This window comes from Syngnathoides biaculeatus, chromosome 5 (assembly GCF_019802595.1).
Source record: "Syngnathoides biaculeatus isolate LvHL_M chromosome 5, ASM1980259v1, whole genome shotgun sequence".
Lineage (NCBI taxonomy): Eukaryota > Metazoa > Chordata > Actinopteri > Syngnathiformes > Syngnathidae > Syngnathoides > Syngnathoides biaculeatus.
The window spans coordinates 10,396,558-10,411,038 of record NC_084644.1 but is presented as its reverse complement, the minus strand read 5'-3'; the positions used below and the strand labels follow the sequence as shown (position 1 = coordinate 10,411,038).

At 44.1% G+C, this 14,481-nt stretch overlaps 1 protein-coding gene across 2 annotated transcripts in view; it reads left to right on the top strand.

Annotated features, from left to right (window-relative positions):
• bbs9 (Bardet-Biedl syndrome 9) overlaps positions 1–14,481 on the top strand; it is a 129,266-nt gene that overhangs the window by 83,899 nt on the left and 30,886 nt on the right. For both annotated transcript variants that reach the window (XR_009795138.1, XM_061820868.1), the window contains exon 21: positions 2,378–2,482. Coding sequence is in view for 1 of the 2 variants with exons in the window: in XM_061820868.1 (XP_061676852.1) it covers positions 2,378–2,482 (105 nt within the window). In the remaining variant the exon portion in view is untranslated. The remainder of the gene's footprint in view (positions 1–2,377; positions 2,483–14,481) is intronic.

Here is a 14,481-nt window from a genome sequence, read left to right as displayed (position 1 = left end):
GCAAATGTGGAGTAAGAAGGAGTAGAGAGAAGAGTCCAAAGGAAGAAGAGAAAGGGGACATGGGGAGAAAGGAGGGTGGAATGAAGAAGTGGAAAAGGAAGGAAAAGTGGCATAGAGGATGGACAAAGCCAGGTGGATTGATGAAGATGGGGAGGAGGAGGAGGAGGAGGAGAAAGGGGGGATGAGGAAATGGGTTGAGAGAAAGCGGAGGAACGGGGAACAGTTGGACAAGGAAGGTGAATTGAATAAGGAAGAGGGGGGAAGGAGTAGAAAGGTGAGCAGCAGAAGAATGACAATTGAGGAGGGAGAGGAGGAGTAGCAGATGGAGAGAAAGAGAATTGGAGAATAGAGAGTAGGATGACAAAAGGAGGAAGGAATGAAGATGACAACATGCAGAAGAGGGGAAAGGGAGGAACGAGGGAGAGAAAGGAGGAACCGATGAGTCAAAAGCAAGAAAGAAAAGGAGGAAAAAAGGGAGCAAGCCTTGGATGTGAGGATGGAAGAGGGAAAGCTGGATGGATGAGAAAAAAGGATGAGGAAGGAGGGATGAGAGATGAAAATGAAGCAGAAGGGGTTGAGGAAAAAAGTACAGGGAGGAATGAAAAAGAGGTTAAAGGGCAGGAGATGCAGGGAAGTAGAGAAAAAGGAGGATGTTGGCGAGGAAGAAGGTAACAATGAGGAGAAGAAAAGGATGAGATGGAAGAAATGCAGAAAAGATGGGGGAATGAGAGGCTTGAGGACGAGGAGGATGAAGAGAAGGAGACTGGGAGGAGGGATGGACGGCAGACAATGCGTCCAATTCATCCACCTGGAGCTCCTTAAATCCCTAAATGAGCTCCGGAGTCTAGCAAGGATTTGCTCACACACACGTTATCACTTCTTCTTCATCTGTAATCAATCATCTCTGGCGTCATAATGACACTCATAGTTCATTCTTGTGCATTATACATCCATCCATCCCTTTTCTGAGCCGTTTATCCTCACAAGGGTCGTGGGACTGCTGGAGCCTATCCCAGCTATCATCGGGCAGGAGGCGGGGTAGACCTTGAACTGGTTGCCAGCCAATCGCAGGGCACGAGGAGACACACAATGGTTGCACTCACAATCACACCTAGGGGCAATTTAGAGTCTCCAATTAATGTTGCATATTTCTGGGATGTGGGAGGAAGCCGGAGTGCCTGGAGGAAACCCACGCGGGCACGGGGAGAACATGGAAAGCCCGCTCTAAATTGCCCCAAGGTGTGATTGTGAGTGCAACTGATGTTTGTCTTCATGTGCCCTGGCAACCAGTTCAGGGTCTGCCCAGCCTCCTGCCTAGTGACAACTGAGATAGGCTCCAGGACTCCCATAACCCTTGTGAGGAAAAGCGGCTCAGAAAATGAGAGATGGTTGGCTAGTTCCACCCAAGCAATTTCATTGGACGAGAGTCATTCCACGGGTCCTGTTATGCAGGACATCCGCGCTCCTATCAAAGGTGTTTCAAACCATGAACCGAGTCCATGTTAATGCTCTGTGGTTATCTGTTTGCGTGATTTTCTCAGCGTTAGTGGTGGATGGTTGCCAACGAGCACGCAGACAAAATGAAAAAGAAATGTGACACAAATACTATAATATCATTTTCTAAAGTATAAGGAGATATACGGGATTTTTTTCACACTATAAGGCGCACCTAAGAGCCTTTAATTTTCACAAAAAGCTGACACTGCGCCTTATAATCAGGTGCGGCTTATATACGGATCAATGTTGAGCCTTTAGCGCAACTCCATCTAATGGATGCATAATGTAACCCCAGCCTCTCCTGTAGCGTCTATTCTATGCGCATTATAATCCAGTGCGCCTTATATATGAAAAATAGTTTTAAAATAGGTCAGTCATTGAAGGTGCGCCTTATAGCGCAGAAAATACGGTAAGATACTGAGCCGAAAGTCAGTCCTGATGCTACCTTTGCAGTAGAAAAGCAATTTATATGTGAAAGCCAATTTGCCATTTAGGACATACTGTATATGGAACTTATTTTTTCCAAATTCCCTCATTTTTTGGTCAATCCATATTTGCCATGGTAACAGGCATGAAGTTATTTTAATATATACCTCCTCCATAGTTGAGCCATTTCATCTTCAAAATCTTCAGGTCATTCAGGGCATCTTTTTTTTTGGGGGGGGGCCAGATGTCCACATTTTCACATAACATATTTTATCGCTTCATTTACATATTTTTGACAAATGCCAATATTCTAAATTTCAAGTTTCACATACACATATTTCAAAATTCAATTCATTTCACTTCAGCCTCAACACTTCACGCCAGGATTAACATAATTTATCATAATGGCATTCTCTCCTTATTAGGCTTGATAATAATAATTTTTGTCATTTAGGCGGCGTGGAGCCTATCGCAGAGCTGGCGGGAGAGGAAACGGAGGAGCCTCAGGATACTACCAAGTTCATCAAGAAGAAACAACCTTCAAAGAAAGTCAAGAAAGGTACGACTTCCTCCTCTTCTTCCTTTTCCTCCTTGCACTTCATCGTGATGAGGGTTGACAGCCCGTCGCTGGTTCGACTCCTCTTCAAAGCGGTACGCTTTAATCAAACAGATCATCAGCGAGATAATAGGCACGCACACACACTAGCTAACAGAAACGAACTGAGGTCAGTTTGTCTTTCAGAATACAGGAAGGTTACGTTCTCTTTGAAGGGCTCTGCCTCGGTTATCGTAGAATGCGAGTGTGCGTGTGCAAATGCGAGTGCGCGTTGTGTTAATCCTCACTGGCGTCTCCAATAATGAGAGAGGGTCTTTGTGTGTGTGTGTGTGTGGGGGGGGGGGGAGGACGACTCAATGCTACGAACGTAATCACACACACACACACACTGTGTGACAGTGAAAGTGCACTGTGATCTTTGTGTGATGTGAAAATTGTAAAGTTGTATTGAATTTGCCTACTTTTGTGGACAAGTGAGTTGATCTGAGCAATATCATGGATGTGTTATCATGAAATGGACGATTTTTAGTATGTTATTCATGAAAAAACGGCAGCCGGTATGGACCCGTCCGTTTTTTCACCACAAAACATGATTTTGACGTATTATGAATTTTTGTAACTCCCGCCATGAAAATCCTCTCGAGGGATTTGTTTTCGACAAGAAGCAGGAAGTGACGTCGAAGGCGGTACCGCGCTTAAGCGGACTCGTTTCTTTCTATTAGTTTTACCTGCGGGAAGGTAGATCGTTGTTCCCTTCGTGTTAGCCAAAATGCCGGCTCGTTGCATTGCTGGATATTGCTCGAACACTTGGGAGGATGGATTCGCTCTTCATACTTTTCCAAAAGATCCGGTTCGTCGTGAAAAATAGATTGCACAGGTGCAAAGGACGAGAGCTTCGTGGGTTCCAAATGACAGGTAGGTGTGTATACAGCTACTAAAAAAAAAAAAGTTAGGGGGGCGTAATCCGTATGTAAGGGTGCTAAATGTACCCTGAGAACGCCCGATCTCATCAGATCTTGGAAGCTACGCGGGTTTAGCCCTGGTAAGTACTTGGATGGGAGACCGCCTAGGAATGCCAGGTGCTGTAAGGTTCTCTCCCCAGCTAAATGCAGAGGGGTTGCGTCAGGAAGGGCATCCGGCGTAAAACTGTGCCAAACAAATATGCGTTCATTTAAGATGACACGCTGTGGCAACCCCTAACGGGACAAGCCGAAAGGGAAAGAAGAAGAAGAAGAAGAGGGGTGCTAAATGTGTCGATGTGCGCATCAGAAGGCTTCCGTGCAGCAGCCGCTGAAGGACAGCCTCCGCAGGCCTTGTGAATCGACGCCGGCCTTGTCGGCCGGGTGACTCGTCGCGGCGCCGGGCCGCGGTCGCTCATCTCTGCGGGGAGGCGGTTTGGCCGCGGTGTCGTCGTTGCTCGCGGGCGGCGTTGTTTTTCTCACCGCCACTCGGAGGTGGATCGGGCCAGAAGGTGGTTTGGCCGTGATCCGCACATTATCTAAATATGGCTCGAAACAATTGGGTACTATTTCCCCAGACACTTCACTCAATTGTGAGATGTTCTCTACTTCAAAAAGGTCTGAAGGGACGTATCCCATAGTCGGCGCCACAGCGTGTTTTCAGTGGCGAATGTCCGGGGTGACGTCACAGATGCAGCCAATGTGGCGATCACTTGGACGTCGAATGACACTTCCACAACTTTGCGCTCTCCGCTCATATTTATTTTTCGTATAGACTTCTTCTTTTCCTTTCGGCTTGTCCCGTTAGGGATCGCCACAGCGTGTCATCTTTTGCCATCTTAGCCTCTCTCCTGCATCTTCCTCCCTAACCCCAACTGCCCTCATGTCCTCCCTCACGACATCCATCAACCTTCTCTTTGGTCTTCCTCTCGCCCTTTTGCCTGGCAGCGCCATCCTCAGCACCCTACCACCAATGTACTCACTCTCTCGCCTCTGAACATGTCCAAACCATTCAAGTCTGCTCTCTCGAACCTTGTCAGCAAATCATCCAACTTTGGCTGTCCCTCTAATGAGCTCATTTGTAATCCTATCCAACCAGCTCACTCCGAGCGAGAACCTCAACATCTTCATTTCTCCCACCTCCAGTTCTGCTTTAGATTAAAGTGAATATTGTCATATGTATTTTTATGGATTTTGTATTTTTAAGTAACGACCATACTGTACGTTCCACTTTAGTCAGATGTGGTAAATACACTTTTGAAATAAGGACTGCCCATGTTTCATCATAGATTATCATGGCAGGCCCCATTAACCATGCCAAACCAGTAGCCCCCCCCCATTTCCGTCATATTAAGCAGACATGACCCGAGGCTCCGGCTTCCCTCCGCGCCTCGTTTACCTTCATGTACAGTGCAGTTTCAGGAAGTGACTTTTGATTGACTTGAAAGGCATCAAAAGGTGTCTGGTGGGCGCGACGTCAGATTTCCAACCCCCACCCCCGCACCCTCTGATATGGTCGCCCTAAAGACACACTTCAAAGACGGGTTCTTTCCGACCCTGCAGCCCACCTAGGATCTTAGACACAACACACACACACACACACACACATCCATTAGTTCTCTGTTTGAACCCTTACAATACAACCACTGTTTTATTTATCAGCTAATTGCTAACAGCGTGTGTATTCATAGCGTCTGCCAATTGCTAAAAGCGTGCTTATTTATAACGTCTGCTAATTGCTAAGAACATGCAGCCTCATCCTTAAACTCTGTGAAAACACAACCGCGCATTCACATTAACCACAAGCATTCAATTTTAGCATCCAAGGCTGGATGATGTTTATTTCCCCCCCCCCCCCCCCAACCTTGGCAGGATGGTACCTATTAGCAGGCACCATTAGCAATTAGCCAGAAGTGTTGGCATGATGGTAGCACTCGTCCATTAGCCACCTCAAAGCAAGGTCACAAAGCTTGGTTGTGTGTCTGTTTTCTGTGTCTGTGTGAGGATGTTTATGTGTGCGTGTGCATCTTTCAGTCCATTGTTTGTCCACATTGATTCTTATATTTTCCTTTTTGATGTGTTGTTGTACTGCAGTTTATATCTATCTGTGTTAGCATGATAAAATCAGGAACTGTTGACTGGATGTGAAGATACGGATGGCATCACGGAGAAAGCACAATTTTTTATTTTTTTTTTCCGTTTTCAGCGCGTCAGCAGGAAATCACTCGCCTCGCCATCGAGTAGAGGGCCGTGGTTCTGGTAATCTGGTGGGGGGTAAAATGTTTAAATTCTATGTTTTTAGCTCTAGTTGCATGTTGGATCGCTGCAGGACTTAGTATTTTTGCCTCTTCGGGGGGTGGTTCGGCGGCCTTGAAATTGGTGCGTTGACTAAATTACAGCTGGCTTTCTGGAGCATGCGTCCCAACTCAAACATGTCCAGTGGGTCTTTCTCAAAATAACTGCGCTCACGTATGCCTCTCTCAACCTCGCGCCCTCCTCGTGGGTGTCCTGAACCTCGCAAACCCAAAACGCACTTGATGTTCCGTGAGGCGTGTCTGCTTTGTGGACAAACGTCCGACGAAGTTCCTCGTTGGCGGGAAGTCAAGTGGTAGCGTTCACTTTTTGCTGCAATCCAACGCAAGTAATACAATTTGGGCGGTCGAGTGAACCTCCGCCGTTGCGCCGTTCCTAAACTATAATTTGGTAGGGGGGGGTTAAGAAAAAAAATTTCCAAATTAGAGTTTTTCGCTCCAGGGCTGTGGTTTCACACTAAGGTTTGGTTTAAAATTGGGTTTTTTTTAGTTGGGGTAATAATAATCACATTAAGGTTTATACCTAGGTTAAAATTTTAAACTACGGTTTCAAACTAGGATTTAGGTTTTAATAATTGGTTAAAGTCAGGGTTGAGGTTTCCAACTAGGGTTAGGACTTCAAATTGTGTTGTTTTTAATCTGGTGGAGGATTTCAAATGAGAGCAGCACGGTGAAGCGTCTGTAGAGCATTGACTTCACAGTTGGGAGGAACGGGGTTCAGATCCCGGGCCCGCCTGTGTGGAGTTTGCATGTTCTCCCCATGCCTGCATGGGTTTTCTCCGGGCACTCCGGTTTCCTCCCACATCGCAAAAACATGCATTCATTGGACACTCTAAATTGCCCCTAGGTGTGATGGGGAGTGCTACTGTCGTCTTTCTCCATGTGCCCTGCGATTGGCTGGCAACCAGTTCAGGGTGTACCCAGCCTCCTGCCTGATGATAGCTGGGATAGGCTCCAGCACTCCCCCGACCCTCGTGAGAATAAGCGGCTCAGAAAATGGATGGATGGATGGATTTCAAATTGCAGCCTGGATTAAGTTTTCAAAATAGGGTTTTGAGACAGGATTAGGGTTTCAAGCCAATGACAAATTACATCTTGCATTTTAGAATTAACATACCCAGAAGTAATTCATCCATCCATTTTCTTCGCCGCTTATCCTCACAAAGGTCGGGGGGAGTGCTGGAGCCTATCCCAGCTGTCAAGGGGCAGGAGGTGAGGTACACCCTGAACTGGTTGCCAGCCAATCACAGGGCACATGAAGACAAACAGCCACACTCACAATCACACCTAGGGGCAATTTAGAGTGTCCAATTAATGTTTTTGGGATGTGGGAGGAAACCAGACTGCCCGGAGAAAACCCACGCAGTACATGCAAACTCCACACGGGCAGGTGACGGATCGAACCCAGGACATCAAAATTGTGAGGCGAACGCTTTCCAGCTTTGTCACCGTGCCCACCCCCCAGAAGTAATGATTATAAAAAAATTAACAGCTAGAAGAAATTTAACAATGCTTTTTGTGAATTTGCCTTTTGCGAGCCTTAAGCTTTATCTGATGTTTTGGGGTTTTTTTGGTTTCATTTTTTTCCTTTTATTTTATTCTTTATCTCAAACTCCCTTGGTATTATTGTTATCGTTTGATATAAAAGATTGGAAGAAGGATTTGCTTGAAAGGGCGTGTGTGTGTGTGTGTGTGTGTGTGGTGTGTGTGTGTGTGCGTGCGTGTGTGTGTGTGTGTGTGTGTGTGTGTGTGTGTGTGTGTGTGTGTGTGTGCGTGCGTGCGTGCGTGTCATTGCAGCCTTGAAGTTCAAAGCTACCGTAGAGGACACGACCTAGTCACAGAATACAAAAGCTAAACCACAGATAATTAACCGCACGTGAAACATTTTGCTACTCGTCCTACTTTTTCCCGAGTTTTGAACGCGTCATCGTGTCAACAGCATTTTTGAGTAGCGACATTCCCGCCCGCGAGCCAAAGCAGAGCCGGCGGGATTTGCCGACGGAGCGCCAACAGGCTTTGATGGAAGCATAATGTTGCGCTAATGTCGTTGCCGCCGCACAATCTGATTGACTATTTTTGGGCCACAGCAAATGCTGCCGGCTATTATGTAAACATGTTCCGCATATTTGTTTTCATTGTCACAAGTGGAAAGTTCAATGCGCTTCTAAACCTCACAACAGCCGCCAGCTCCCGTTACCGACCTTCATGAACTTTCACAAGCGCGTCTTTAATCTGTCTTTGATGCCAGAGAAACGTCACGATTCAATTGCGTTTTAATCATATAATACAAATTATTGCATGTGTTTAACGTGTTTGTTGGCAGCCAAGCGTTGTGTAACTTTTAAAAATGAATGGGAACATGTGTATATTTTGCCGTAATAAGCATGGGAAACAAAGAAGGAAACCATGGGAAAGACGGGGTAAAGATGGTAAATCTATGGAAATATGTAGGACGGCATGTTGAAGATATGGGGGAAACATGGAAAACAAATGGAGCGACAAAGGGGAATGGTATGCAAAGATGAAGGGAATGACTTTTGGTAAAAGATGTGGCATAATCCCTCGCCATATCACGGTTCACCTAGCGCAGATTATGTGCGTCGTAGATTCTTTTAATCATATTTGTATTGCAGTTAATTTTCCACATGATGGGATTTCTTTATACATTTTTTAATTGTCACGGTAAAATAAGCATTTTCTAGCCTGAAACTTAAAAAAAAAAACATGAAAATGCATCCATCCATACATCCATTTTCTTTCCCGCTTATCCTCACAACGGTCGCAGGGAGTGCTGGAGCCTATCCCAGGTGTATATGAGCAGGGGGCAAGGTACACCCTGAACTGGTCGCCAGCCAATCCCAGGGCACATGGAGACAAAAAGCCACATTCACAAACACACCTAGGGGCAATTTATTTATAATTTGTTAGTATCCAATTAATGTTGCATATTTTTTGGGATGTGGGTGGAAAACGGAGTGCCTGGAGGAAACCCACGCAGGCACGGGGAGAACATGGAAACTCCACACAGGCGGGGCCGGGATGGAACCCGGGTCCTCAGAACTGTGAGGCCAACGCTTTTACCAGCTGAGCCACCCTGCCGCCCATTGAAATACATATTACACGAAATATTGAAACCATTGTAAACTTCAAAAAGACATGGAAAGATGTGTAAAGGTAAAGAAAGACGTGGGGTGGATGGGAACACATTGGAAATTAATAAACACTGTAAAGCCTTAGAAAGACTTTGTAATAAAGTGAGAAAGACAAAATACATCCAAAGTATATGTGGCCAATTATCAGCAAAACATGAAAAGGTGAGGAAATAAAATTTTACAAAAACTGCGGCTCCGTGGTGAAGTCCTTGATGTGGAAAGTTGTGGGAAAGACCACACAAGACAATAAAATTATTTGGTAAGACCAGAGGAAAGGGCGGCACTAGTTAAGAGTATCTGTCTCACAGTTCTGGGGTCTGAGGTTCAAGTCCCGGCCCCGCCTTTGTGGAGTTTGCATGTTCTCCCCGTGCCTGCTTGGGTTTTCTCCGGGAGTCCGGTTTCCTCCCACATCCCAATAAACACGCATTAATTGGAGACTCTAAATTGCCCTTAGGTGTGATTTTGGATGCAAATGGTAATTTGTTGCTATGTGCCCTGCGATTGGCTGGCAACAACTTCAGGGGCGTAGCCCACCTCCTGCCTGAAGATAGCTAGATAAGGTTGCAACACTCCTGTGACCCTTGTGAGGATAAGCAGCGCAGATAATGGATGGATGGATGGACCTGAGGAATGGTTAAACCCTAAAATGAAAGAGTAGGGAAATGTGAGAAAGACCCGGGATAGATGAAGAGGAAATTAAATACACGGGGAAAAACCCAAACATTTTGGAAAACCATGGGAAAGATGTGGAAGGTCATGGGAAATGAAATGGAAAGCACACAAAAGTGGTTCTTTCGATGAGCACTACGGACAAAGCACACATCCTTTTGGTGAGGGCCTTCATGCTTCTGCCCATGGAGCTGTTAACACGTAACACGTGTGGAGGAGTCGCGTCCGTCCAGGTTGTCGCTCCTCGGGGAGCGGCCATCAGGAATGAATGGTCTTCCTCTGGGACGTCGGTGGAGGAAGTTCAACTTCCAGAGTGGAGGACGTTGAACTTCACGCTCGGCTACTGCTTTTCACATCACAAACTCCAACAAAGCTTCGCCGCTAAGATATGAACCCTCACTAAACATGTTACTTTGCCATTACTTTCCTGCAAATTTCATCACTTCATCCTTACATGACATTCCTATTACTGCCTATTATACGATTTTTTTTTCATTACTATTATAAGATTACTTTTAGACTACAGTGATGCGTGACCCCTACTCTCATGTCTGTCATTTTATATTGACATTGCTTTACAATACTTTCCCTACATATTAGACTACTTTTCTTTTGTATTACTTTGTACTATATTACATCATTTTTACATTGTTATTATCACCACATGATATTACTTATTTTGTAGTTTTATCTCTTCTTACATAGCATTACAGCAACTCTTGGCCACTACTCATGTCTCACACTTCTCCTATACATTATTATTACTTGATTTTTCAAAATCATCTTTATTGGCCTAGTATGTAACAACGCACAAGGAATTTGTCTCCGGTAGTTGCTGCCACCCTAGTACGACGTACATGTTGAGTACGAAGAACAGAACAAATGAACTAACAAGAACCAAGGACAATAGACAATTGACCGCAAACTTTTTTTCCTTATAAAAACTCACAGTTGTACAAAATTGTGCAAGTACACAGCGTATTCTAGCATCTAAAGCAGTTAAATTTCCCATTAGAACCCTATTTACTATCCAACCATACATCTTCTTAGCTGCTTATCCTCACAAGGGTCACGGGAGTGCTGGAGCCTATCCCAGCTGTCAACGGGCAAGAGGCGGGGTACGCCCTGAACTGGTTGCCAGCCAATCGCAGGGCACATGGAGACAGACAACAGCCGCACTCACAATCACACCTTGGGGCAATTTAGAGTGTCCAATTATGTGGGAGGAAACCGGGGTGCCCGGAGGAAACCCACGCAGGCACGGGGAGAACACGCAAACTCCACACAGGCAGGTCTGGAATTGAACCAGGGACCTCAGAACTGTGAGTCCAACGCTTTCCAGCTGCTCCACCGTGCCGCCCCCTATTTACTATTGAACTTATATTTCTATTGCTTTAAATACATTTCTTTTAATTTCAATACATTCAACACTATGCATTATATTACTATTTCGATCACTACCTTCGTGTTACATTACTATTACTGCACATTTCTACTCTAGTATTACTCAACATTACTACCAATTACATTACATTGCTCCTGCTATTACTCCGGTACATAATGACAATCAATTAAATTACATTACAGGTTACATTTCACACCTTCGTGTATTTTAATTACTGTGCATACCTTACCGTGAAAAGTTATTGACCTCCTTTGTCAATTTCTTGGATTTTTGCAGTTTCCTCACTTTAAGATCAGCGAACAAATATTTATACATGTGTTATGTATAAGAAAGTTATACGCCGCCTCTGTAACAGCAACCTCTCTTTTTGAATATAGACCTCCTTTGTCTGCACATTTTTCTTCAACCCCCCCCCCCCAAGTTATCTCCACAAGTCCCACAGCCTGTTTTTTTTTGCTTCATGGTATACACTCAAACGCACGCCCATTATGTTATTAATTGTAATTTCTTCACTACTGTTTGATCGTTAAAATGTGCAACAAATTGACTTTTTTTCTCCCCAATATCGGCTCTTATTGAACGCATTTACATCCATTCTCAAAACATTCATCTTCTGAAAAGATGCATTCATAGAGTGCCCGTGTGCGCATGTACGCGTGTCTGTGCGTGCGCGTGAGGTTTATCAAAGGAGACGTGTCAATTAGCTGGGGGGTACACAAGGCAGAGCCCGAGTTCAAAGTTCAAGCCGGGGGTTATTCGTCAGCTGTCACTAACTATAAAAACTTACTGTGTTCCTCAACACACACACACAACAGTCGCTGTGTGTGTCCATCGTGACAAATGTGCATTTTTCCTGCTACATAAACACCATGATTCACTGTGACTTTAAAGACATACTTACTTATATACACATACAAAAAGTGACAAATGCTTGTCTTGTAAAATCAACAAGATCATAAAAACAATGTTTCGTGTGTCAGCTTTGAAAGACAAACAAAAAGCACCAAAAACACTCTGGGGACCACATCCTGTGTGTGTGTATATAGTGTTACACACAGCCTCATCTATTATGTAACGTAACATGCAGCAGACATTTGTTCAAAAGACCGAGTTGTGGACATGTTTCGTAGTTTTTTGTGTTTGACTGAATTATGGGACTTTGTGTTATTAAACATGCCAAATACAATAAACTTGTAGAGCAAAGCATACATACAGTTCAAGCATATAAATATACAGTACATGCTTCTGTGTGCCAATGGATTATTCCTGAAGATCCAATTGGGGGGGGTCCATACCCCTTTCAAGCAGTTTAAGTTGGTCTAGATCAGGATTTTCAATAGTAAACGGAGAATTAATTCAGTATCGTTAATATTTTACTTAAGGTCAATGTACTACTATGCGCTTTGTCCTCACTAGTAAGACAATTCAGTGTACTAGTAGAAGGACTGTCTTATTAATAAGCATTTTTTGTCTTAACACTGATTCAATCACATTGTAAGCACCTGAAATAAGTTAGAATGTTAGTGTGTGTCTTTTGACAGCTAAACGCAATGTTTTTTTGAATTATTATTATTACTACCGTAATTCTCGGCCTCCAGAGCGCACCTGGTTACAAGCCTCACCCAGTACATTTGTAAAGGAAATACCATTTAGTACATACATACGCCACAGCTGTGTAAAACCCGCAAGTGCCCACATTGAAACACGAGATATTTACAAAGATGGTACACAGAAAGAGTATAACGCTAGCGCGGTGCTAACCCTACCGCTAATGCAAGCGCCGCGCTAGCACTAATGCTAACGCTAGCGCCGCTAACGGGGCCAGTTAAAATAAAATTTATGGGTAAATATCACTGAGACACACCAGTAACACAGCAGCAACACATTAGCACAGCGCTAACGCTGATGAAACACTAACAGGGCTGGTAAAAGTGACTTCCTCGGCACATAAATTGCACCTGTCTCATTCTTACCTTTTCCGGTCAAGTGCCCCCCTTGCGATTGTTAGAAAAAATGCACAAATTAGCCCCATCACCGCGTAAACCACAGGGTTGAAAGCACGTGAAAAAAATAGCGGCTTGTAGGTCGGAAATTACATAAATCCGGAAGCATTGTATCTCGACCAGAGGCCACCAGAACTTTTTAAACTGAAATCTACTTTGTACTGATTAATGGCAGTGGGCTACCAGATTGATACTCGTAAGTAAGTTTCTTTCGGCTTGTTCCTTTCGGGGTCGCCACAGCGTGTCATCTCAGATGAACGCACATATTTGTCTGGCACAAGTTTTACGCCGGATGCCCTTCCTGATGCAACCCTTCTCAGGGAGTGGAGACCCCGGTGGGATACAAACCCACAACCCCTGGTTTACCAAACCAATGCTCTAACCACTGAGCTACAGGGCCTCCTTTGATTCTAGATTGATACTAACTTCCAAATTAACAAATTTGGTCAAAGAGCTTTTAATTGTATGCTATTATTAATAATTAATGATAATCATCTATATGAAAACCGATTATTCAGTGCCACTCCACAATGTTAATATGGGTATTTGAATTCAACAGTCATCAATGGCTGTGAATTAATAATATCTCACCATAATTATCAACAGAATAACATAAAAGACAAAAATGAATGTGCTACCCTATTTCTTCCTTGAGGGTTCAGTTCTCCCCATGGGCATCTTGTTGTTGACCGTTCTTGTAGATGTTAAAAACATTTGAAACGTATATAAAACCATGGTAAATATATAGAAATGCTGGGGAAAGACATGGGAAAGGAGCAGAAAGACACGATAAAAACACGGAAAGACACAGGGGAAACATCCAGAAGACATGGGGATTGATATGGAAAAACAAATCACACAAATGAGGGTCCTCGTTTGTTAGTCTTCTCAAACTACTTTGCAAGCTGTAAAATTTCCCGGTCGACTTCGCCCTCCATTTCATGCACGACAGCAGCAGTGGGGGCAAAGAATAGCGGTGTGAAAGGGGGATAAGTTCATCTAGTTGTTCATCTACTTGACAGGGAAAAGTGTTCCGGCATTGGGAAATCCAGTTGAAACTCTGCTTCGATTCTGCCTCATTCACTCTGCCTTTGATCTAAATGGGTAAATACGATGAGACAGTAAGATGTGCCGTAATTTCTCGAGTATAATTTGCACTGAAATATAATGCGCACCCCCAAAGTTGATCCAAAAAAAATCAGGAAAACCCTTCTACCAATGTACAATGCACACCACAAATTTGCTGCGACCCATATGCTCAAAATATTAGGAATGAGCTGTATTTAGATTTTGTTAGGTTTGTACTTATATTGTTTTTCAAAAAACTGTTCTAACAGCAATCCTTAACAATAATGTGCATGTGCTGATGGAGTGGTAATATAATATCGGGACAGGCCGCAGGACACTCTTGTCCTGGTCCCTGCAATTGTCAGAACAGAATCCCTCAACCAACTAAAATAAATGCACAATGATGGCACAACATTTTATCAATCCTGTTAACA